At 39.6% G+C, this 26,776-nt stretch overlaps 1 protein-coding gene across 3 annotated transcripts in view; it reads left to right on the top strand.

Annotated features, from left to right (window-relative positions):
• Window positions 1–25,065, top strand: part of GOLGB1 (golgin B1) — a 126,964-nt gene extending 101,899 nt beyond the window's left edge. For 2 of the 3 annotated variants that reach the window (XM_059162798.1, XM_059162799.1), the window contains 8 exons: window positions 7,349–7,527; window positions 13,080–13,245; window positions 13,446–13,583; window positions 19,138–19,281; window positions 21,168–21,265; window positions 21,763–21,897; window positions 23,289–23,394; window positions 23,668–25,065. In XM_059162798.1, the coding sequence (XP_059018781.1) occupies window positions 7,349–7,527; window positions 13,080–13,245; window positions 13,446–13,583; window positions 19,138–19,281; window positions 21,168–21,265; window positions 21,763–21,897; window positions 23,289–23,394; window positions 23,668–23,802 (1,101 nt within the window). In that variant the 3' untranslated portion in view covers window positions 23,803–25,065. Of the gene's footprint in view, window positions 1–6,230; window positions 6,317–7,348; window positions 7,528–13,079; window positions 13,246–13,445; window positions 13,584–19,137; window positions 19,282–21,167; window positions 21,266–21,762; window positions 21,898–23,288; window positions 23,395–23,667 lie in introns of those variants that run through there. The other variant, XM_059162800.1, reaches the window with a different exon arrangement.
• Window positions 25,066–26,776: the final 1,711 nt, after the last annotated feature.

Below are 26,776 nucleotides of genomic sequence, written 5' to 3'. Positions count from 1 at the left end.
AAGGGGATAAAAAGAGGTTCAAAAAGGAAGAAGGAAAAAAAAAAGAAAAAAAAAAAGAAAAGAATTAACAAAAAAAGAAAACACCTAAGAAAAACATAAAAAAGAAAAAATATATATATTAGATAAACTATTAAAAAATCATTAAAAAAGAAAAAGGTAACAGTTAAAAAAAAAATTTTACCCGAAGGCGAGAAAAAAAAAACAAAAAATGAAAAAGAAAAAAATTAAATTAACTGCAAGACTAAAAAAAATCACAGGGAAAAAGCCATGTGTTCCGTGCTTTGCTTTCTCCTCCTCTAGAATTCTGCTGCTCTCCTTGGTATTGAAACCGCACTCCTTGGTAGGTGAACTTGGTCTCGGCTGGATTTCTTGTTGATCTTCTGGGGGAGGGGCCTGTTGTAGTGATTCTCAAGTGTCTTTGCCCCAGGCGGAATTACACCGCCCTTACCCGGGCCCGGGTGAGTAATCCGCTCGGGTTTGCTTTCAGGAGCTTTTGTTCTCTGAGCGCTTTCCGTAGAGTTCCGGAGGACGGGAACACAAATGGCGGCCTCCTGGTCTCCGGCCTGGAGGAGCCGAGAGCCCAGGGCCGCACTCCTCAGTGCGCGCTCAGAGAACCGCGCCCAGTTACTCCCGTCTGCCTGACCTCCGGCGGCGCTCCGAGCTCACCGAGCCTGCGACCGGTTCAAGGTCACCCCGAGCTGTGATCTTACTGTCGGCTCTGTCTCTGTAGCCGGCTTTCCCGTTCCAATACCCGCAAGCTCTGCGACACTCAGACACCCCCGATCCTTCTGTGACCCTGCGGGACCTGAGGTCACGCTGACCCCGTGTGGGCTTTGCCCCAGGTAGCCTCTGGAGCGATGTCCCTCAGTGGAACAGACTTTTAAAAGTCCTGATTTTGTGCGCGGTTGCTCCGCTGCTTGCCGTGAGCCGGCCCCTCCCCCCGGGGTCTATCTTCCCGTCGCTTTGGATTCACTTCTCCGCCGGTCCTACCTTTCAGAAAGAAAGTGGTTGTTTTTCTGTTTCCAGAATTGCTGTTCTTCTTCTGTTCGATCTGCCGATGGATTTGCAGGTGTTTGCAATCTTTAGATAAGCTATCTAGCTGATCTCCGGCTAGCTGAAGTAGTCTCAGCCTGCTACTTCTCCGCCATCTTGACTCCTCTGTGCACCACATCTTTATCCATTCATCTGTCAATGGACACTTGGGTTGCTTCTGTAGTTTAGCTATTGTAAATAATGCTGCTATAAACATAGGAATGCATATATCTAATTAGTGTTTTTGTATTTTGGGGTTTAATACCCAGTAGTGGAATTACTGGATCACATGGTAACTCTATTTTTAATTTTTTGGGGACCCTCCATACTGTTTTCCAGAGTGGATGCACCAGTTGCATCTAGTTGCATTCTCATCAACAGTCCACAAGTGTTCCTTTTCCTCCATGTCTTTGCCAACACTTGTTTCTCTTGTTTTTTATTTTAGCCATTCTGACAGGTGTGAGATGATACCTCATTGTGGTTTTATTTGCGTTTTTCCAGTGATTAGTAATGTTGTGTATTTTTTCACCTATCTGTTGGCCATCTGTATGTCTTTTTTGGAAAAAGGGGTCTGTTCATGTCTTCTGCCCATTTTTAAATTGGATTTTTTTTTTTTTTTTGGTGTTGAGTTTTGTAAGTTTTTTGTGTATTTTATTTATTTATTTATTTATTAAGATTTTACTTATTTATTTGACAGACAGATATGACAAGTAGGCCGAAAGGCAGGCAGAGAGAGATAGAGGAGGAAGCAGGCTCCCTGCTGAGCAGAGAGCCTGATGTGGGGCTCGATCCCAGGACCCTGAGATCATGACCTGAGCCGAAGGCAGAGGCTTTAACCCACTGAGCCACCCAGGCGCCCCTTTTGTGTATTTTAGATACTAATCCTTTAGTGGATATATCAGTTACAAATATGTTCTCCCATTCAGTAGGTTGTCTTTTTTTGTTGATTGTTTTTTTTATTGCTGTTCAGAAGCTTTTTATTTTGATGTAGTCCCAATGGTTTATTTTTGCCTTTGTCTCCTTTGACCTGGGAGACATATCTAGAAAAGCGTTGCCAGGGCCAGTGTCAAAGAAATTACTGCCTGTGTTGTCTTCTAGGATTTTTATGGTTTCAGGTCTCATAATTAGGTCTTAAGTCCATTTAGGACTTATTTTTGCATATGGTGTAAGAAAAGTTGTCCAGTTTCATTCTTTTGCACGTAGCTGTCCAGTTTCCCATTCCATTCCTATTTGTTGAAGAAACTTTTTTCCCACTGCATGTTCTTGCCTCATTTGTCTTATATTAATTGACCTATAATCGTGGGTTTGTTTCTGGGCTCTCTGTTCTATTCCAGTGAGCTATATGTTTTTATGTCAGTGCCATACTGTTTTGATGATTACAGCTTTGTAGTATAGCTTGAACTCTGAGATAGTGATACCTCCAGTTTTGTTCTTTTTCAAGATTGCTTTGGTGTTTGGGGTCTTTAGTGGTTGCACACAAATTTTAGGATTTTTTGTTTTGTTTTATTTTGTGAAAAATATTATTGGCATTTTTATAGGGACTGTATTTGATTATAAAATTGACATTTTAATAATATTTGCTCTCCCAATCCATGAGCATGTAGTACCTTTCCATTTTGGTTTTTTCTGTCACCAGTGTTTTATAGATTTTATAGATTTCAGAGTACAGGTTTTCACCTCTTTGGTTAATTTTATTCTTAGGATTTTACCATTTTTGGTTGTAGTTGTAAATGGGATTGTTTTATTAATATCTCTTTCTGTTGGTTCATTAAGTATATAGACATGCAACAGATTTTTTTTTTTTTTTGGTTTTTGTATCCTGTGAACTTAGTGAATTCATTTTTCAGTTCTTGGTGGTGTCTTTACAGTTTTCAAAATATTGAGTTTTCTTTCTTACCAGTTTGGATGCCTTTTCTTTTTCTTATCTGATGCTGTGGCTAGGACTTCGAGTACCATGTTAAATAAAAGTGGTGAGAGAGAAAATTCTTGTATGGTTCCTGACCTCAGGGGAAAAGCTCTCAATTTTTCCCACTGAGTATGTTGTTAGCTGTGGGTTTTTATATAAGGCCTTATTATGTTGAGGTATATTCCCTCTAAACCTACTTTGTTGAGGGCTTTTATCATGAATGGATGCTGTACTTTGTCAAATACTTCATTTATTGAAAAGATCATATGGTTCTTATAATTTCTTTTATTAAAGTGGTGTATCATGTTGATTCATTTGTGAAAATTGAACCACCCTGCATCCCAGGAGTAAATCCTACTGGATCATGGTGAATGATTTTTTAAATGTATTATTGGATTTAGTTTGGCAATATTTTGTTGAGGATTTTTGCATCTTATGTTCATCAAGACTTGTTGACTGTAGCTCTCTATTTTTTAGCAGAGTTTTTATCTGATTATGGAATAGGGTAATGCTAACCAATGACTTTGGGAGCTTTCCTTCCAATTCTACGTTTTGGAGTAGTTTGAGATGAACAGGATTAACTTTGCTTCAGATGTTTGGTAGAATTCATTTGTGAAGATGTCTTGTTTTGGGGGAGTTTGTTGATTACCGATTCAATTTCTTTGCTGATTATCAGTGTGTTCAAATTTTCTATGTCTTCCTGCTTCAGTTTTGGTAGGTTACATGTTTCTACAAATTTATCCATTTCTTCTAGGTTGTCCAATTTGTAGACATATAATTTTTCATAATATTCTCTTAAAATCTTTGTATTCCTGTTGTTCAGTTAGGTCATCAGTTCTTTTCCCAGTTTTCTGGCAGCCATCAGAAATGAGGAATTAAAGAGCCCTATACATGAATTGCAGTGTCCATATTTTAGGGGATGGGAAGAAAGAAAAGCTGTTTGTAAGAATAGTTATTAAGTATTGAGGCCTGCAAGAAATTCATTCTGTGTTTCCATAGAGAGGACTATATGAAGTTGTAAAACATCCTTTACTTCTCTACAGTAAATATAAGTGTTTTATAGGGTTTAGTTTAGCTGCTCCTTGCTGTAACTGCTTAGCAAAAGAACTTTGTATAATTTCCCAAAGATACTTATACAGATGGTTAAAATGCAGTCCCAGACACACAGCTTTCTGATGATCTGGTCTATTTTAAGATTAACATTTAGAGTATCTGGATTAGAGAAGGGAATAAAGAATACCTTTAGCACATAAAAAGTCTATTGTTTAAAGAATAAAGTTGTATATATGTCACTAAATTCAGCATGTCACTGAATTCTGCATGTTTGATGAGAAAAACAAACAACACCTGTACTCCCACTCTTTCTCTTTCTCCCAAGGCAGTTTACTTTGAACTCTCTTATTGTTTTGGTGTTTTCTCAGTGTCTACATATCATGCTTATAATGCATCTTGGGTTTTCATTCTTTGCATTAGCTATTGACTTTCTTTTATGCTAACAGGGTTTAGTTCTCTTTTTTCTCCCCTTCTACAGTGTATATGCACCTACTCAATATACAGTCTCTTCCCCATTCTGATGTAATTTAAATTTTGGTTAGTTTAATATTTATGTTTATATCAGTGTTTACATTTTTAGGACTACAAATGAGAGCTGAGACATGTTATTTTTATTTTCCTCAGCATCTTTTTCCCCCTTAGAGTTAATACTCTTTTTGTTGTTATTTTGTTTTCTTTGTATTCATCAATGTAATTTAACTCCAGGTTTATTGCCATTTATTCACATGTCCTCTTTAAGATGTTTATTCCTATCAATTTTGTATTTATGAAGAAAATTTGGAGTCGCTTTCTTATTCTTACGTGAACCAGGATACTGTTTTCATCCTAGGATAGCTCCCTTCACATCTGTCCTCTGTTAGATCTCCTGTTTCTTCTATTCCACATCTTCTTCTTCTTGGTTTTGTATCATTTTGTTGAAAGAAATCATTTAGTAGCTCCCTAAGAAAAGATGCAGGGGAGGTAAATTTCTTGAAAGTGTCTTTTCATCTCTCATAGTTGATTGGTAGTTTGGCTGGGTATAGAATTCTAGGCTGAAAATAATTCCCCTTCAAAATTGTGAAGACTTCGGTCTGTTACCTTTTAGTTTACATTGTGGTGCAGGAGTCTAAAGCTGTTTTGTTCCCTAATCTTTAAATCTGATCCGTTTCTTTATCTCTTTTTCTCTCTCTGTCTCCTTTTCTCTCATCTTTTTCTGGAAATGTATAGAAGTTTTTAGAACTATGTATTCTGAAATTTTATGACAATGTACTTTGATGTGGGTCTGTTTTCATTCATCATTGTGTCTAGTCCTTTGAATCTAAGAAGTCATATTCATCAGTTTTGGGAGATTCTTTTGAATTATGTTTTACCAATTTTTCCCCATCCTTTTTCTCTGTTGTATCCCGCCCCCTGAAAAGCCAGTTATTTAGATTTAGGACCTTCTGGTTTGGTTGTATAATTTTGTTATCTTTCCTAGTCTTTTGGCTATACTCTGGGAAGATTTTCTCACCTTTATCTTTAGAGCCCCATATTGAGGTTTTCATTTTTGCTATCATGTTCTTAATTTCTAAGGATTTCTTTTTTTCTTTTTCTTATCTTTCCAAAAATAGTGGTGGCAATTTTGTTCTTTGATGTTTTCTTATAATGAAATTTTCTTTAATATTTTTTTCTGCTACAATGTTTCTGATTTCTATAAGCCTTCAAGTATATTAAATTCTTTCCCCTGCTAAGCTCTTTTGAATGACTTTTGTTCTAGTTCTTTTCATCCTAGCCTTAGTGATAGCCATTCTCTGGTGAGCGTTAACCCTTGCTTTACTCTTCATGTTTAAGGGTAGGGTCTAAAAATCTTGTAAATGGGGCTTACCAACTGTGAGGTTGGTGATTGCAGGGTGATGTTGCTGAGCTTTCTCTGGGTAGTCCCAGTCTTGGTATCTTTAGTTCCTCTTAGGCTGGTTAGATTTTCTAAAGAAGACTTATCATTTCATGCATGGATGGTAACGGCCTGGGTGCCAGCACTATCCATCTTAAGTAGGGGAAGGGTTCAAGAATTTAGGAGGCATATATTTACTTGATCACTGTTGTTTTAGAGCAGTACCTTTACCTTCAGTTGTGCCTGGTATCTAATGGTCCAGAGACGACTTGCCTTCTCCAAAGAATAAAACTCTAGTTGTCAGAGTTAACAAAAGATGTGCAACTGAGGAGAGTATTTAGGGATGCAGTTGTTTTTTAAGGAGCTTTCATTTAATCCTCCTTATTTCAGCTACCACCTTCTCCCTACCCCCATCACCATCTTCTCCAGAGGTACCTGGTGCTGTTAATTCCTGAGCCTTTTGAAGATTCTGCAGAGTAAGTTCTGTTGGTTCTTGGCTTTCCTTACTGCCAGCTTAAGATTTGGCTTTCCCAGATCTGTTAAGTCAGTTACTACTTATGCATCTGCTTTTCAGCTTCCAAAATTAATTTTGTTGCTGCTGACTCCTCTCTTGTTCTTCCTTCTTGTGTATTATGCTTATGATGCCTTTATTGTAGCTTTAATGATGTTTCCAAGAGTGGGTGAAGGAGACGTGAGTTCAAGGCCCCCTTTTAATCCAGATGTCCTAACATTTATTTCTTACTACCAAGCTTTTAATGAGTGCTGGGGATAAACAATTTGAAGATGCACCTGGAATGTAGATAGGCAATTTTGTTGATTAAAGGCAAGTCCATCATCATTGTATCATCATCATCATTATTATCACCACCATCGCCATTAATTTTCTCATTTAGTTCTCATAATCTAAGTACCATAAGAGAGGTAAGGGAAATTAAGATAAGGGAAATTTTATAGGTATGGGAAATTAATGCTTAGGGGTGTAAGGAATATGTGCCAGGTCACACAGCCTATGTGGGCAGGATGTTGGACCCCAAAGCCTAAGTAAGTGCTCTTAAACCATTGAACCTGGGCATCACTACCTTCTTTTTATAGTCAACATCAGCTAAGTTAAATTAAGGTTGATACCCATATGAGAACGTTTAAGAGCCTAAATAAGGCACAGAGCTAAATACAAAGTCAAGTTGTCTTTACATTTCTTGTTCTGGGGATTTAATACTTACAAAGAAACTGTAGGTCCTTTAAGTCTGTCCTATGTCTGAGCTTTAGATCTAGAGTCAACCTAAGACCTTGGGAGGAGGGGCCTAGGGTACAAGTTGCAGGAATGGTCAGATCCTGTAGCCTTGATGGTGGCTCTCTTTAGTTTACCGTTTTAGAGATTTGTGTTGCAACTTGTCAGGTGCTGACCGTATGTTGTCGTGTCTGACTGACTCTGTAGGGAGCTGTTGATGACTTAGAGCTTGGTAAATGAGAGGTGCTGAATCACCCTTTTACTTTTCCTTTGGTTAAAGCTGAAGGAATTGAAGAATCTGCAGCAACAGTACTTACAGATTAACCAAGAAATCACTGAATTACGTCCACTGAAGGCTCAACTTCAGGAGTATCAAGATAAGACAAAAAATTTTCAGATAATGCAAGAAGAGCTAAGGCAGGAAAATCTCTCCTGGCAGCATGAGCTGCATCAGCTCAGGTATGATCATCCCTGCTTTTTGACCCTTTTCTTTTAGGTTTCTTTTTTTTTTTTTTTAATTTTTTATTATAAAATAATTATAGTTTTATAAGAAGTTGCAAAAATAATACAGAGAGCTCCTGTGTACCTTTCATGTAGTTTCCACCAATTCTAACATCTTACATTACTGTAGTATACTCAGATCAGGAAATTACATGGGTGCAATTCAAAGACCTTCTTCAAATTTCATCAATTTTACCTTCACTCAAGTATATGTGTGTGTGTGTGTGTGTGTGTAATTTTTCATATGTGTAAATACATGTAATCATCATGACAGCCAAGATACACAAGTGCTCCATTTCCACAAATAATATCCCTTGTGGTACTAATTTATAGTCATAATCTTATTCCCCATGCTAGTGTCCCTAACTCTGACTACCACTAATTTGTTCTCCATCTCTATCATTTTGCCATTTTTGAGAATTTTTTTTGAGTTTTTACTTAAATTCCAGTTAGTTAACTTAGAGTGTTTTAAGTAGAATCCTACAATATGTAACCTTTTGAAATTACCTTTATTCACTCATCATAATGCCCTTGAGGTCCATTGACATTGTTCATATATCAGTAGTTCATTTTTTTTTATTGATGAACAGTGTTTCATGGTGTAATGTACTACTTTAACCATTCACCCATGAGTGTTAGTTCTGATTTTGTTATTATTAATAAAGCTGCTATAAACATTTGTGTATAGGTTTTTATGTAGACAATAAATTTCTGTTTCTCTGAGATAGTTGTCCAGGAGTACAAATGCTAGGTTGTACAGTAAGTATCTGTTTAGGTTGTCAAGAAACTGTAAAATTATATTCCAGAATGCCTGTACCATTTTATACTCCTGCCAGCAATATGTGAGTGATCCAGTTTCAATATCAAATGCTATATCCTTGAGCATTTGATATTGTAACTATATTTTAATTTTTTAATAGGTGTGTCATGCAATCTCATTGTGGTTTTAATTAGCATAATGGCTAATAATGTTGAACATTTTTTGATTACTTATTTGGCATCCATATGTCCCTTTTCATGAAAAGTTTGTTCATGTGTTTTATCTATTTTTTATTTGGGTTGTTAATTTTTTGCTATTGAGTTTTGAGAGTTCTTTATATGCTCTAGATATAAGTTCTCTATAAGATAGATGGCTTATAAATATTTTCTCCCAGTTTGCAGTTTATCTTTTCATTCTTCTCAATAAGATCTTTTTAATTTTAATGAAATCCAGTTTAATGATTATTTTTCTCTTTAAGCAGATTCAATAATTTCTGTTGTTCTGTCTTCAAATTCACTGATTCTTGATTTTGCATCACTTTCAGTTCTAAAATTTCCATCCAGTTCTTTATATCTTCTATTTCTTCACTGAGGTTTTCTCTATTTTTTTAAATTGAATAATAGTAACATAAGTTTCATCTGTACAACATAGTGATTCAACAATTGTATGCATTATGCAGTGCTTACCATGATAAGTATAGTTACCATCTGTCACCATACAAAGTAATTACAATATTATTTAGTATATTTCCTATAGTGAACTTTTCATTCCTGTGATTTATTTATTTTATACCTGAAAGTTTGTCCCTCTTAATCCTCTCATCTATTTTCCCCATCCTCCAACCCCCCTTTCCTCTAGCAATCACCAGTTTGTTCACGTATTTATGAGTCCACTTCTTTTTTTGTTTATTTGCTCTTTGTTTTTCAGATTCCACATATAAGTGAAATCATATGGTATTTGCCTTTTTCTGACTTATTTAACTTAGCATAATACCCTCTAGGCCCATCCATGTTGTGAACAGCAAAACTTCTTTCTTTTTTTAGTTGAGTAGTATTTTCATATGTGTGCATGCATGTGTGTGTGCACACCAGATCTTTTTTTTTTTTTAAGATTTTATTTATTTATTTGACAGAGAGAGATCACAAGTAGATAGAGAGGCATGCAGAGAGAGAGAGAGGGAAGCAGGCTCCCTGCTGAGCAGAGAGCCTGATGTGGGACTCGATCCCAGGACCCTGAGATCATGACCTGAGCCGAAGGCAGCGGCTTAACCCACTGAGCCACCCAGGCGCCCCCACCAGATCTTTTTTATCCATTCATCTACTAATGGACACTTGAGTTGCTTCTGTATCTTGGCTATTATAAATAATGCTGAATATGTGTGAATAATAATGCTGTATAATGTGAACATAAGGATGCATATATCTTTTTGCATTAGTGTTTGATTTTCTTTGTGAAAATACCCAGTAGTGGAATTACTGGGTTGTATGTATTCTATTTTTAATTTTTTGAGGAACCTTCATACTGTTTTCCATAGTGGCAACACCAATTTACATTCCCAGCAATGGTGTCTGAAGGTTCCTTTTTCTCCACATCCTCACCAACACTTACTATTTCTTGTCTTTTATGATTCTGACTGCTGTGAGGTGATACCTTATTGGGGTTTTGATTTGGATTTCTCTGAAGATTATGGGGCTGAACATATTTTCATGTGTCTGTTGTCTATCTCTGTATCTTCTTTGGAGAAATGTGAAGCTTTCTCTGTTTTCAGTGTGTTAGTAATTGCATTTTTGTGGTGGCTGCTTTAAAATCCTTATATAATCCTCTAACATATAATTCAACATCTCTTTCATTTCAGTGTTATCTGTAGATTTTCTTTTCTCCATCAAGTCATGACTTGATGAGTGATTTTCAGTTGTATCCTGAACATTTTATATAAGACTCTTAAGTCTTAAATCCTCTGCTTTAGTAGGTTTCCACTGATACTTTACTGCTAGATGGTGGGTGAAATCCAGTGGGCTCCCTACTCAGCCTTCATTGATGCTGCAGGGGAAGAGGTGCCTTGAGATTGCCAGGAAGAGGCAGAAGTCCAGGCTCCCCATCTGTACTCCACTGACAACTGCAATTGAGGGGGAAGCAGTGCGTCATTACTGTTAGGTGAGACTAGATGACCAAGCTCCACACATGGGCTCCATTGATACCACTGGAAGGTTGTGGAGAAGGGCATTTCATTATCACTGGGCAGAGAGAAAGAGAAAAAAATGATTTCTAGGCTATTGATGTTTTTACCTCCCTTCTATCCCTATTTACCTTTCTATTAGCTTTTCTCTCTTCATCTCACATTTGAGCAATTTTAAAGAAAAGTAATTAATTATATCTCGAGTAGAAGTAAATTTTAAGGGGATGGAGAGGAAGATACTTTACTTCATGTTTAGAAGGAAGAAGAAAATGAGGACACAGGTTTGATTCCCTGACTTTAAGACCAGTTTCTTTTTTTTTTTTCAAATGGAATAAATTTTAATTCCAAGATTTCTTATACAAGAAATAAACACATTGCAAAGGGTTAATAGACCTTATAGAAACAAAACCTTTCATGTTTCCAAAAGTCATATTTTAGTTCTTTTTTTAAAATTAAAAAAATTTTTATGAGTGCTGTGACATGTGTAAACCTGGCGATTCACAGACCTGTACCCCTGGGGATAAAAATATGTTTATAAAAAATAAAAAATTAAAAAAAAATTTATTAACATATACTGTATTATTAGCCCTAGGGTTACAGGTCTGTGAATTGCCAGGTTTACACTTCACAGCACTCACTGTAGCACATACCTTCCCCGATGTCCATAACCCAACCATCCTCTCCCAACCCCCAACCCAACAACCCTCAGTTTATTTTGTGGGATTAAGAGTCTCTTATGGGGGCTGCCTGGGTGGCTCGGTGGGTTAAACCTCTGCCTTCAGCTCAGGTCATGATCTCAGGGTCCTGGGATGGAGTCCCGCATCGGGCTCTCTGCTAGGCAGGGAGCCTGCTTCCTCCTCTCTCTCTCTCTCTCTCTCGACTTGTGATCTCTCTGTCACATAAAATCTTTTCAAAAAAAAGAGTCTCTTATGGCTTAGGAGCTGAATATCTTTAGGACCTCTCTCTTCTGTTCTTGATCTACTTTGGGGAAATTAACTTTTCAAATATGAAAAAGCTGGAACATCTTGTTCAAGCTTTGGTTGGCTATTAGCCTCAGGGTTGACTTATTAGGAGAGCCTGGATTTATACCATAACCTTTCTCTAACCCCTTTAGCTACTGGTTTGCTTATTCTGCTCTGGTTCCTGTACTGTGTTACATAAGCAGAGTAAATGAGTTATATCCCTTTATGGCTGAATTCTATGAAGTAATCAGCTTTGTTCCTTAGGCCCTATTTTCCAGTGAGCATCTCTTTCCATACCCTAACCACCTTCCAGAAAAATGGCAGCTTGAAGCTTTTATGGAAAATTATGATCTTTCTTCTGCATTCCACTCTAATTGTTCTTGCTCATTTTTCACAGACAAATATCAAAGGAAGTGTTGAAAATCCTGTGCCTTTTACATGTAATACATGTAAATACATTTACATTTTATAATACATTTACATTACAAATTACAATTACATGTAATACAATTTTTTTTAGTTTCTAAGTTTGGGCTCTCTTTGACAAAAGTTTTGGCTGTAATCCAACTGACTTAGCAAAGCAGGGTTATTTCATAACAAGTATATGCCATTTAGAAAAGGACTGTTTTGCCTCATTTCTAGAGTGAAAGACAAATCAGATGCAATTCAAACAAAACCTTGTACTGTTGGAAAAAATAGAGACATGGGTACTATTCAAAGTGAAGAGATACTGCAGGAATTTGATTACAATCCTAATGAGTTCTTTTAGACAATGGAGAGAGAAGTCGAACTAAAAAATGTGGCAGAGACACAGTTTTACCTAGTGCTACAAAAAAATGAGCTGGGGTCAAACAGAAGCCTCCCTCTTGGCCAAATTTGGTGAATACAAATAGAATATATCAGCAGCTCATATTTTTTGGGTGATTATGATATGTCGGGCTCTGTGTTTGGTGTGTAACATACAGTGTTTCATTTAATCCTTAGAATAATCCTAAGGAATAAATAGTTTATTCCCATTTTACCAGTGAGATTCAGAGAGATTAAGAAGTTTTACTCAGGGTCTCATGCCTCGTTTATGATAGATCCATTGTTTGAACCCAGTTCCTTCAACACTGTAAGTTGCTCTTGGTAGCATTGCATTTTTGTAACTATGATGTTAGTCTGCATCTGGCACTACCTTTCTGAAGAATTAAAGTGGTTTCCCATTGCTTACAGAATAAGATTTATTTAGCATGCTACTCATTACCCCACATGATCCAACCTCACTTCTCTATCCTTATTTCCTACCTTATCCACTTTATATACTGTCTGGTACAATTCCAAAATTCAGTATGTCTGTCTATATATTCATTTTTGTGTCTTTTGTTTAGTATGTTCCGAGAACCCGGAATGCTTTTCCATGAAATCATCTTCAGTCCTGCCAGTTGAAATCCTCTTATTAGTTCAACTTCATCATCTTGCTCTACAGTTCAGTTTATAATAATATTTTTCTCTGGTGATATGTTTTTTTTTACTAAATTTCTACAGCCCATAATACTGTTTTGAATATGTAATTATTCATCTCTGTATCACAAGTATTTTTTTGCCTTTGATTATTTTATGTGTTTTGTAGGATGGAAAAGAGCTCCTGGGAAACCCAGGAGAGGAGAATGAAGGAGCAGTACCTTATGGCTCTCTCAGATAAAGATCAGCAGCTCAGTCATCTGCAGAATCTTATGAGGGAATTGAGATCTCCTTCCTCCCAGAGTGAGGCCCTCAAAGTACAGTACCAAAGACAGGTGGGTAATTTCAGTGCTGGTTACTGCTCAGAGGTAACCACCACCCAGGAAGCATCAGCTTCCTGCAAGCCAAATGTCCAGCTGCCACTCTTAGGCAAGCTGTCTTGTGACTTCTGTGAGGTGGACAGAGTTCATGGAGGGAAGGGATTAAGCATGAACAGCATTAGGAGGGAATTTCATCAGTGTTTGTACCCTGGCAGGCATCCCCAGAGACATCAGCATCTCTAGATGGATCACAAAACCTAGTTTATGAGATGGAACTTCTTAGGACTCAGCTCAATGACAGCCTAAAGGAAATTCACCAGAAAGAATTAAGAATTCAGCAACTAAACAGCAAGGTAAGTGTTTCCTGCTAGACTGGAATTCAATTTCTTATTTCCATGACCAGAAGCCAGGAGGTAAGTAGAAACAGATTAAGCCTAATTTGTAGCTGTAGCATATATCAGGATACAGAAGATTTGCTTTTCTTGGGAGTCTGGGTTGCTCACCCCAAGGCATTGGACAGAGGGCTATTTCCTTTTCCGCACCCTTGGAGCATCCTTGGGAATGATTTGACGAAATCTATTCAGTAAGAATAAAAAGAAAAATCCAACTCTTTTAGGAAGACTTGTTCCCCAGCATTGTACTCCTTGTTAGTAATATTAAGGTGTCTCCCTACAAATCCTCCCAACACTTTCCTCTTGTTTCTCACCAGTGTGCAACAGCAAAATGTCTCAGGAAGGAGGAAGAAAGCTTTTCAGATGTGATTAGATAGCAGGGATAGAAGTGAGAGGTCTGTTCTTCATTTCACTTCGTTTGTAGGCTTCCTCACTGGTGTCTAATGTTCTTTAACTAAAGAAGCCATCTTTTTCCCAAATCCTAGCCATGCCCATCCACACACTCTAAGGAAGCATAGTGGGATAGATGGGATGTCTGTCTGTCTTTCTTTTTTTCCCCTTCCTTTCCTTTCCTTTACTTTTCCTTTCCTTTCTAATTTTTAAAAAAAATTTCTTAAAGATTTTTAAAAATATTTTTTATTTAATTGTCAGAAAGAGAGAGAGCATACAAAAGCTCTCCCTGCCTCAGAGAGAGAAGCAGGCTCCCTGTTGAGGAAGGAGCCCAGTGGGGGACTTGATGCCAGGACCCTGGGATCTAGACCTGAGGTGAAGGCAGATGCTTAACCAACTGAGCCACCCAGGCATCCCTTAAATTTTTTATTCTTAACGTGTTTTTTTTTATTTAAATTAAATTAGCCAACACTTAATACAATATTAGTTTCAGATGTAGTGTTCAACAATTCACCAGTTACGTGTAATACCCCCGGGATGTATTTCTATATGGAAGAGCCACTTTGCCATCTCGTCCCTAGAGCGAATCTCACCAAAGCATGATTAAAGAAAATTATTCTTGGATGCCTTCTCACATCTCTATTCTCTCTCCTCATTCATTCTCTGGCTTCTCTTCTTCCTTCACTGCCTCTCCTCCCCTACCCACTTACAGATGATTATACTCCCTGTTGCTCTCTGACCAGTCAAAGTATTCTCGAGTGGCACCTCCCTAGTTCTACCTTCTTCAGAGGAACCCAGCTATGTTACTATATTATTATATCTATAGGTATATATAATATATTATTACATTATATTAATATTCTGTTAGAATGAGAAGGGATTTAAAAGGTCATTTAGGCTCTAGAGTACAAAAATTGGCTGTTAGGAAAGCTATGAATGTCCAAAAATTTATATACAAATTGTGTGTATGGGGGTGTGTGTGTTTTAAATTTATCATCATGAGATCTCATCAGTTCACCAGGGATCTGTGATCCAAAAATGGTAAAGATAGGTAGGCTGTATCACAGATAGGGAAACTAAAGCCCAGAGGTATTAATAATTTGCCTAAGGTATTAGGAAGAGGTCATTCTGAGATAAATATGATAACATATTTGGAAAAGCATGGTACCTAGCTTATGTAGAAGGTATTAGATGTTAAATTTAGCTAATTCACATTGAAGTATCAGAAGCTGATAAACACCATTAACTTTGGCAGAAAAATTTATATTTTTAAAAATAGGTTTGTTGATCCAAATGAACAGATAAAACTGTAGACCCTTTATTGGGATAATTGTCTGGGAGTTTTCAAGGGGCCCCAGAGCAGCTTCTATACAGTTCTCATTCTTTCCATAATTAGATCCTACCTCAGCTTTGTTACATTTTCTCTCCTGAAAATCACTGTAAATTACTCTGGGCATTTGTCTTTTAATAATTAATCTCTATTAACCTGAGATTTAGGGCTATTAGTAGATGAGGAGGTCATTTTAGTGGGTAGAAACTAAAAATCTTTTAATGTAAATGTTTTATTGAAGTAAAACATAAAAAGCATACAAATCATAAATATACAGCTTATTTTCACAAAGTGAAGGCACCTGTATAAACAGCACCTAGATCAAGAATCAGAACATATTAAAAAAAAAAAAAAAAAAATCAGAACATACCAGAACTCCAGAAGTCCTTCATGTCCTTTTCTATTTCCTACTACACTGTTAGAACTACAGATGCTTGGAATCATATCTTCTGTCTTACGTCACTTCATTTATATTGTGAGATGCATCCATGGTTTTGTAGATAGTATGATTTTTTTCCATTCTCATGCTATATAACATTGCATTGTAGGCATATACCATAGTTTCTCTATTTTGCTGTTAAAGGACTTTGGGGTTTTTCTAGTTTGGGACTGTTGCAAGTAGTGCAAGTAATGTTTTTACAAAACAAAATAAAAGAGATTAGAAATATGTAGGAACTATGTAATGTATAGTAAAGAGTCTAGTTTTGGGAAGCTTTTAGTTTTATGTATTTATATATTAGGTTCTGGGTCATAAAGTTATGTTTTCTTTAACAGCTTTTTTGAGATATATAAATTTAAAGTATATGAATACTACTTTGGGTCACTGTGATTCTGGGTGTGAAAGAGTTCTTTAGGCATCTCTATCACTAGAGTCATCCATTCATTCATTCATTCATTCATCAAGCAAATAACTATTATTTGCCTTCTGTGAGCTTGGCCATATGTTAGTATACATAGCAGCCCCTCATGGAGCATATCATCTAACGAGCTTAGAGCCTCACTCTAAATGGGTCCCAGCTAATTAGGAGAATTGCTTCTTGGGTTGTAGAGTGGGATTGTTATAGATGGACTATTAGCATATAATGTTCCTCTCCAAACCATGTCCTAATTCTTTCTGTGGATGCTCAGACTGTGTATATATATTTCTGCCAGCATGGTTGGAGGTCTGTATGTAATACAAACTTAAAAACTTGTAACCTAAAACTTAAAAACGGAAAAGGAGTGACTATTGATATAATGCAGTCTAGGTTAGTCCCTCCTATTCTGTTTTCAAGTGTAGATATGATGAAGCACAACAGTTCATTAGCTAGAACTGAAGTCAGCAAACTCTCCCTTAAAGGCCCGATGGTAAATATTTTTGGCCTATAGGCTATGCTGCCACTATTACTACTTTCAGCTTTGTGGTTGTGTCACAAAAGCGACCGTAGGCAGTGCATAAACAAATAGAGCGATCATATTCCAATAAAACCTTGTTTCCAAAAAAATGTAGCAGACCCTGGATCATTGTTTGCCAACACCTAAACTATTAGGATCTGTCTAATCCGAAACAGAGTAATGCAAATAGTATAAAAGGTGGCTTATATGAGGGTGGCTTATAAGCAATTAGATTTCTCCAGTTAAGGGGATTTTGCTTCCAATGAGCTTTACAGAGCTATCCTTTCTCCTCTAGATTTGTAAAAGAAAAATAGTGTTGTATTTTTCAATACTGAGAGATTGTTTTTGCTTTTGTTTTGGGGTTGTTTATTTTTGGTTTTTTGGTACCATTTGGTGGCCAGGAAAATTAACTTGTTTGTTAGGAGATCATATTACTCTCTCAAAACCCAGTAGTTGTCATCTACCTGTCTTAAGATTAGTATTGCTTCTCAAACATTTATATTCTTTTCTTTACTAACTGCTCATATTCCCGTCCAAAACCCATAACCTGCTTCAGTTGGGATGCCATCTCAGAGTAGGTAGAGCTCTAAACTTGGAAGCAAGAACCATGCTTGACCCCTGGTCTGTCATCTGTTAGCCACATGATGTTGGACAGGTCACTGCTCCTTTCTTTTTTGTTTGTCAATTTTTCTTCAGAAGTTAAGTTTATTCATTCTGATTTTTTATTCAGCTGTGCATATATTTCTGTTATCCCATGTGTATATCTTTTTTTTTTTCTTGAAAATTTTTATTTACTTCAGCGAGAAAGAGAGAGAGAGAGCAGGAGCATGAGGGAGGGGCAGAGAGAGAGAGGGAGAAACAGACTCCCCCCTGCGCAGGGAGCCAATGCCCCAGGCCCCTGGGATCATGACCTGAGTCAAAGGCAGAGGCTTAACTCACTGAGCATGGGGATTATTATTTCTTCTCCTCCTCCTCCTCCTCCTCCTTCTTCTTCTTCTTCTTCCTTTCTTCTTCTTTTTTTTTTTTTATAAAAATTTTATTTATTCATTTGACAGACAGAGATCACAAGTAGGCAGAGAGGCAGGCAGAGAGAGAGGGAAGCAGGCTCTCTGCCGAGCAGAGAGTCCAATGCGGGGCTCGATCCCAGGACCCTGAGATCACAACCCAAGCTGAAGGCTTAACCCACTGAGCCATCCAGGTGCCCCCCCATGGGGATTTCTTATTCTAGTTTTCTGTATACATCAAATGTCCTTCCCAATCAGTCAGAGTATCCAGAAAAATGTATCTTCTTCTCTCTGAACATTGAGTCAACTTTTTAAAAAAAATTTTTAATTCAAGTCAGTGAACATATAGTGTATTATTTGTTTCAGAGGTAGAATTTAGAGATTTATCACTAGTTGCATCGAACACCCAGTGTTCATTACATCAGTGCCCTCCTTAATGCCCATCACCCAGTTACCCCATCCCCACCCATCTCCCCTCCAGCAACCTACATCAACTTTTTTACACAAATATTAACCCAGAATACTTACAAAAAGATTGAACATGCATCCAGTTCCACCAGTTCCCCTTCACATAACACATACAATCCTGTAGTAGGTACTTCGGAGAGACATCTCTGGTTGTTAATGTTTCCAGATGTTAATCATAACTAGAACTTGAAACTTGACCACCTACAAGTGATATCATTAGAGGACTGAATTCAAGTCACTGTGTAGGAGCTACAGTGGGTAAATTTTTCACTCAATATAAAAAAAAAATCTTCTGTTTTTGAAATGGTGAGAGATGGCCTGGGCTGCTTAGTCAGGAAGTGACAAACCCTGATGTTACTCAGGTAGTAAAGGAAGGTCCTGTTTTGAGTGATTACAGTATTTACACCTGAGAGTGTGTGTCTACACTGTGTGCTGCACTCAGTGTAGTTTCTTACACATACACAGGTGATTTAGGGTTTCTTCTGTTTCCCCTCCCCCCACCCACATACTGCAATTTCTTTTTCTACTTTCCTGGTAACTTGTAACTCTATAGTATTGAAGAGTCTGCCCAGTACTAAGGCTGTACGAATTTCTAGGTGACAAGTCTGTCTCATATAGACTTCTAAGGATGATAGTCCTTTGTTAGGAACTTCATCTTGGACCCATGCTTTCTCCGTTTACATACCTAGGATAGTTTGTGCCCTTGGATTGCTTGTGGGGCTCTGTCTTCTGGTTTCCCAGTTGGTGTACTACGCACCACAAATAAAGTTTCCTACTACTCCTCCAGAATTGTTTTCCCTTTTGGTTGGAAATTCTGAATTTCCTCACTTAGAAGGAACACACAATGCTGGTGTTACCATTATTGAAATAAAGGTCTTATATTAAAAACAATTAGAAATTTGAAATTCAGGAGCATCTTCTGAAGCACTGCTTGTTTCCTCTGTTTCAGTTCTCTCAACTGCTCGAAGAGAAAAATACCCTTTCAATTCAGCTCTGCGATACCAGTCAGAGTCTTCGTGAGAACCAGCAGCACTATACTGAGCTTTTTAATCACTGCGTGGTCTTGGAGAAGCAGGTCCAGGAGCTGCAAACGGTGAGCAAGAAGCTGGCGAGAGGCTGGGGAAGGTGTTAAGAGATTGAGCGCAATGGTAAAACATAAAGAGCAGCACAGAAGAGGCTGGTGCTGTAGGCTGATTAATTAGGTGTGATGGAGGAAAGTCAGAGAGAAGAGGAGAGCATTTGCTGAGATGGGAATAAGGCCTAAAAAAATCAAAGAGTGAAGGGGGATGAGAAGGAAAAACATCAGTGAAATGGTGGAAGAGAAATCAAAAAGTGAATGGGAAACAGTGGTGACTGAGGCTTTTGGAACTCTGAGTTCCAAAAGTGTGGATTTTGCTTTATGACATAAGAAAGCTATAGGAAGGGGCATCTGGGTGCTCAGTGGGTTAAAGCCACTGCCTTTGGCTTAGGTCATGATCCCAGGGTCCTGGGATCGAGCCTCACATAGATCTCTCTGCTCAGCAGGGAGCCTGCTTCCTCCTTTCTCTCTGCCTGCTTCTCTGCCTACTTGTGTTGTCTGTCAAATAAATAAATCTTTAAAAAAAAAAAAAAAGAAAGAAAGAAAGCTATAGGAAGATTTGGCCCTGGGAAACAAAAGAGGTGGGGCTGTTGACACGGTAGAGCCGGAGACTGGGAATGAGAATTGTTGTAGAGATGAATAGGCCAGGGAAGGAGGAGGTGGTTTGGGAGAGGGAATCCAACAAGGGAAGGATCACAGCAGCTTCTGGAAAATGCATGATCCTCTGCCAGAAGAAAGCAGATAAGCTTTTTTTTTTTTTTTTTTTTTATAATTTTTTTATTTTTTATAAACATATATTTTTATCCCCAGGGGTACAGGAGGTCTGTGAATCACCAGGTTTACACACTTCACAGCACTCACCAAATCACATGCCCTCCCCAATGTCCATAATCCCAACCCCTTCTCCCAAACCCCCTCCCCTCGGCAACCCTCAGTTTGTTTTGTGAGATTAAGAGTCACTTATGGTTTGTCTCCCTCCCAATCCCATCTTGTTTCATTTATTCTTCTTCTACCCACTTAAGCCTCCATGTTGCATCACCACTTCCTCATATCAGGGAGATCATATGATAGTTGTCTTTCTCTGCTTGACTTATTTCGCTAAGCATGATACGCTCTAGTTCCATCCATGTTGTTGCAAATGGCAAGATTTCATTTCTTTTGATGGCTGCATAGTATTCCATTGTGTATATATACCACATCTTCTTGATCCATTCATCTGTTGATGGACATCTAGGTTCTTTCCATAGTTTGGCTATTGTGGACATTGCTGCTATAAACATTCGGGTGCATGTGCCCCTTTGGATCACTACATTTGTATCTTTAGGGTAAATACCCAATAGTGCAATTGCTGGGTCATAGGGCAGTTCTATTTTCAACATTTTGAGGAACCTCCATGCTGTTTTCCAGAGTGGCTGCACCAGCTTGCATTCCCACCAACAGTGTAGGAGGGTTCCCCTTTCTCCGCATCCTCGCCAGCATCTGTCATTTCCTGACTTGTTGATTTTAGCCATTCTAACTGGTGTGAGGTGATATCTCATTGTGGTTTTGATTTGTATTTCCCTGATGCCGAGTGATATGGAGCACTTTTTCATGTGTCTCTTGGCCATCTGGATGTCTTCTTTGCAGAAATGAAGCTTTTAAGTGGTAAGCCTTTCAGCTTTTAAGAGGAGAGATTAAAAAATGAGAATCTGGGGACCAAATCTAATCTAGAGTTTGAGGTTGGAGGTTAATCTCCTAGAGCAGAAAATTCTCATTTCTGACTCTGCACTTGAAGAGGATGACACGTGGATCTGTTCCTCTCTGAGGTGTCTCAATTCACTCAGGTCTTCAGTGTGTTCTCATTTTGCCCACGCAGTTTCTTAAGTGCTTTCATCACCGAATGACTAAACTTACTCTCCTAGGGGCCACTGAATATGGATGTTGCTCCAGGAGCTCCCCAGGAAAAGAATGGAGCTCACAGGAAGAATGATCCTGAAGAACCGAGGGAGCCACAGCTAAGGTAGGGGAGCGGCCCACAGCCTTGACATGTGCACTCTGTGTACAGAAATGGGCCACCGTCTAGATGGACCTGGAGTCCAGTGTGTGGATTTAATATGTCTTCTTATCACCTTACAGGATTGATGTGAGGATTAAATAGTAACAATTTAATAAATTTGTAAAGTTGAAGAGTATATAAAGCAAAAGCACCAGCACACAGACAGACAGACACACACACACACACACACACACACACACACACACCATTAATCCTATGGTATTCAAATGAAAGATATTCCATCAATCCCTAAAATCTCTTAAGGCATTTTCTGCAGCTTATTTCAACAGTTACGCTTTTAAAATGTTCCTTTTTAAAATCTTTTCCTTTTTCTATTATTTGTGTTGGTACAAACTTCTAGACATTTTTCTGTCTTATAACCTTATGAACACTTGGAATCCCTTGTATCAGAAACTGTGTCCTGCCATCTACTGATGCTGTTTTTGTCCTTTCATTTGAAGTTTTTCGGAAGCCCAGCAGCAGCTATGCAACACTAAACAGGAGATGAATGAACTGAGGAAGCTGCTAGAAGAAGAACGGGACCAAAGAGTGGCTGCTGAGACTGCCCTTTCCGTGGCCGAGGAGCAGATCCGGCGGTAAAGTGCTGCAGGGGATAGCCTCTGTTCGCTTCTGATCCATTCTGATTACACTGTGTACAGGGACCAGGCTTGAGAGTCATTAGGATCTAATTCTCATTTTGAGATGAGTGCTGCAGCGTGTTTGGGGTCAAGACAAGCCACGTTAGTGCAGCCTTAGCCCCTCTGTGGTGTCCTCTTTGGCCCTGGTGCAGAATGCAAATGTAGGCAGCCAATCACGGGCTGCCTGCCTGGGCCCCATACTGCCATTCTTGTGTTAGAGCTTCAGTCACATGGACTCTGCAGTGTATGTGCAACTTAGTGAACTTATTTAAAAGCAGCCAAATATTCTAACCAATATTTATAGACATTTCATTTGTCCTTGGCCTAGCCTATAGGCTGGGTATCGTATAGTTGACATACTGGCCACATCATGCCAGATGTGCTGTCCCTGGTCATGGCTAACCCCAAAAGCTTACCATCCAGAGGACCAGACACAGAAGGTGTACTGTGCGGTCAGCCTGGCTCTCAAAGGGAAACTGGCAGGAGGGAACGAGGCTGTGTTCTCTCAGTTTCTCCTTCCAGACTCACAAATCAGATTAAGGTGTTCTTTCTCTCCAGGAGAAAACTCTGTGACCTGCAAAGAGAGGCCAGGAGTGTTAGGCTAATGGACATCCCTTCCTTTATGTGGAGGAGTGAAGAGTTCCACCCTCCCTAGCACAATTAAAAATACATCTCTACAGGCAAATGTTTGATCAGATGTGCTGTGTTACCTGCAGCCCCTTTGATACAGTTTGTGTTTTTGTGAGAAACCATTGAGTGAATAGGGCAGCTGCTTCATTAAGTGGAGAAGTTCCACTATTAAACAAATCAGCCAAAAATGAAGAAGAAAACAGCGGAGGCTGCCATTCAGTTTAATTCCAAGAACCCCACAAAAATCTTTCTTGGATGCCTTTGCCTACCAGCCTTTAGTAAATGAAAAAGAATTTAATGCATGTTTCTCTGGTATATTGGAAAAAAAGAACATGAGGATTAGAGACAAACCTGGGTTTTAAATTCTGGCTCTAACCTTACTTTCTGTGCCACCACAGGCAAGACATTTCACCTCGTTAAGCCTTACCTTGAAGATAGTAACACCAGCGTCAAACCTGAGGGTTAAATGTATGCACAGCACCCAATCCAGCATCTCTTATGTAATAGGCATCCATGCCTAGTAGGTATCCTTACCTTTTACTGCTGCTGAAAGAAACCACTCAGCCTGCGCCCTGCTTGTGTGGGGACAGGAGCTGTGGGAGCAGCCTTTGCTGCAGGTCTCTTGGGCTACATCACATGGCAAGATGACGGGGAAAGGTTCACCTGAGCAGCTGCTTGTGCTGTGAACCAAGCCATGACTCTTTTCTTTCTCAACACAGGTTGGAGCACAATGACTGGGATTCTGCTCGGTCTCCCATCATTGGCTCCTGCGGCACTCAGGAGCAGGCACTGCTAATTGATCTTACGAGCAGCACTTGTCGAAGGGTAAGAAGGGGAGAAATAAAGAGAGGAGACTATACTGTCACAAAGGGCTGGCTGCGTGAGGGCAAGGGGCCAAGGAAAAGGAACATGAAAATCCAGGCACTGATGGATCTCAGAGAGGAAAGGTATAGAAGGTTGGCAGAACCTAGTGGAACTGGCCAAGTGACCTTGCGGGTACTTTCTCTCGGGATACCTCTTTAGCTCCAGTGTTTGGAGGAGAGAAAGGGACATATCTCCGTAGGAGAAGACTCTCTGACTTTCATATTTTTCTTTCAGACCCGGAGTGGTGCTGGATGGAAGCGGGTCCTGCGTTCACTCTGTCATTCCCGGACCCGAGTGCCCCTGCTAGCCGCCATCTACTTCCTGATGATTCACGTCCTGCTCATTCTGTGTTTCACAGGCCATCTATAAACTGAATTCTCACCTTTTTGACCTCTCCCCTCCGAACTTGGAATTCCTCTAACATCAAAACTGTCAGTAGTAGTGGAACGGACTTCCCACTCACAGGTCCTCTCCTGAGCCCTCCACAGAAAGTGCCTGCACAGACAGAGGTGGATGTGAGCGCAAGGTAGAGCTGCAGGGACCGGCGAGTCTGCTTGCTTCTACTGCCCAGGCCTCAACACTTCCGCGTAATCTGAGGAGGCCACACAGTTGGTCGCTGAGCCCGGGATTTGTTCAGATTTTGCAGGGCCCTGATTTTTTGTGGTCCTGTAAAAAATGCTGAGGAATGTCTCTCAGAAGATGGTTCTAATAAACCTAATAATCTATGGTCCAGTATCATTTCCATTGGTACTTTCTTTGCTTCGTTTACCTTGCATTTCCTCTTGCTTCAGAGGGAAGGTGGACCTGCCATAAATGCAATTCTGGGGAACAGTAGTCACTCATAGAATGGCTGGTTAGGTCTCTTGCAAAATAGGGTGTGAGCTGAAGAACTCCCCAGGGGTTTTGGCTCCCAGATCACGGGGTAGGACAGCTCTCCTTCCCTGGCTGTTCAGACATAACTGGAGTTAGAGCTATGGTCCTGGACTATTAGGATAATATCCTATCGTGTATGCCCTTGATCCCATGTGTACTGAGGTAGTAAATGGCCCTGCCTTTCTCTTCATTGAAAGGAAGAACTGGCTATGGACAGTGGGAATCAGCTTCTTGTCATTCCTGTGTCATCAGGGCGTGCCTCAAATGTGAGCCCTAAAGCAGTATACTTGGAGCTAGACCTAGGTGAGACACTGCCTGCCACTGGGGGGATCTGACTGGTCTGATGACCATGCCTGGCTTCTGGTAGTACCCAGGTACTCTGCTACTGGGGACAGTTCTTCCAGTTTCTCAGCCTGTGGTCATCTGCCCTCTGTGGTAACAGAGAGCTGAGGAAAGTGGAGGGTGAATATAGAAAAGAAAAAATTTCTAAATCTAAGCCTGAGAATGGCAGCCAGGACTGAATTCCTTTTATGCCTGTTCCTTGCCTCCCCTTCCCCCACCCTTTCCTGCTGGTTATTTTCTTATTATGCACATGATGTGTTCCCTCCCTGCTCTTACCATCCAAAGAAGAGTGAAAACTGGTGGACTGTTTGATCTGCTGTGATCCTTTGTTCTGTGGTGACCAAATTCTTGGTCATAGCAACCCAGGAACTCTCCTGAACAACTGTAAAATAATAAAATTATTTTCAGAATCAAAAATTGTGGTGATGTGTACATGTGTATGAATGGATGTATACAGGAGTGCTCGTGTACAAGTGCTTGCCTGCTGGGGAAGGAAAGTAGTAGATAGGGGAATGCGGGGTGGGGCAGCCAGGAATGTATTCAGGGTTAGTAAACTCTCCCTACTGAGGCTGCCTTCTCCCTGGCCAGCACTAGTTAATGGCTGCATGTTGTCATTCTAGTCTTAGCCCCTAGACCCCAGGGTGATGAAGTGGAATGAGGAAATTCATTCTAATATGAGCCAAACAAACTGGGCCTTAGGGCCTGAGATTCATACTGTTCATGCCTGGGCCTGAGAGAATGTTTATCTGTGTATACTGAAAATATTAAGCCCCTAAGGATCCCTCTGAGTGGGAGTGGAGGGAGGGAAGTCTAATAAGGTATATAGCAGAATCAGCATTACTATTATTTTTATATTAAGTTGCTGCTTAGGAAGAGCTAACTTACTTTATTGAAGTACAGTAAGTGAATTGCACTAAGGTTTTCTGGCTTCAAAGCCCGTGCTATTTCTGTTGTACACCTCGCTGTCTCATTAGAAATGAACTTGGGACATTTGCTAAAAGAGAGATAGGGTTTCTCCATGTCATCTCTGGTTAAATTCTATGGTTTCTCTAGAGAATTGTATCTGGAAGGTGGTGGGTCACAATATCTGGTCTGATTATTCCCATTTTTTAAAGATTTTATTTTATTTGCCAGAGAGAGAGAGAGTACACACAAGCAGGCAGAGAGGCAGGCAGAGGCAGTGAGAGAAGCAGGCTCTCCGCCAAGCAAGGAGCCCAATGCGGGACTCGATCTCAGGACCTCGGGATCATGACCTGAGCCGAAGGCAGCGGCTTAACCAACTGAGCCACCCAGTTGTCCCCGATTATTCCCATTTTTGACACTGAATCAGGATTCTAAATCTTCTAAAAAGGTCTTATCCCCCTGTACAAATTGTTCCTTAAAATAAAGTTTTCCTTAAAAAATTTTGGTGCTGCCATAATAAGTAGGTCATGAAGTAGGAGAGATGAAATAAACTACCACCACCCCCACCAAACTGGCAGAGAATCCTTAAGAAGTGACTGTCTTGTTATTTCTAATACAGAGATCATGTCCACTGTATCTTAGACCACTTTTATCTAGTCTCTGCTTGAGTCCACTGGGAAGTTAAAACTGAACATATCAGATCAGAATTCCATATCAGGGTTAGGAGAGATGAGGTCCAATACAGTAACAAACACTCCCAATTTTTAGTAGCTAACCCAGCAAAGATTACTGTTTGGTCTATTTGTGTTGTCATTCTCAGCTGGGGACCCTCAATTGGTGACCCAGGCTGCCAGAGGAGCCATTCAAAAATTGAAGTTTGCCTTGGAGAACAGTGGGCACAAGAGCATGGCAAAGCTTGCACTGGTTTTAAAGTCTCCACCGGAAAGTGATGTATTTCACTTCTCACACTTAATTGGCCAGAATAAGTCACCTGAGCAAGTCTGACTTTAAGAGGGAAGGCAGGGGACACCTGGGTGGCTGGGTGGGTTCATCCTCTGCCTTTGGCTCAGGTCATGATCCCGGGGTCCTGGGATCGAGCCCTGCATTGGGCTCTCTGCTTAACAGGGAGCCTGCTTCCCTCTCTCTCTGTCTGTCTCTCTGCCTACTTGTGATCTCTCTCTGTCAAATAAAAAAATAAAATTTTAAGAGGGAAGGCAGGAGCAGC

Source organism: Mustela lutreola, chromosome 2 (genome assembly GCF_030435805.1).
Source record: "Mustela lutreola isolate mMusLut2 chromosome 2, mMusLut2.pri, whole genome shotgun sequence".
Classification (NCBI taxonomy): Eukaryota; Metazoa; Chordata; class Mammalia; order Carnivora; family Mustelidae; genus Mustela; species Mustela lutreola.
Note: the sequence above shows the minus strand (reverse complement) of the source record. Positions and strands in the feature narration are given on the sequence as shown.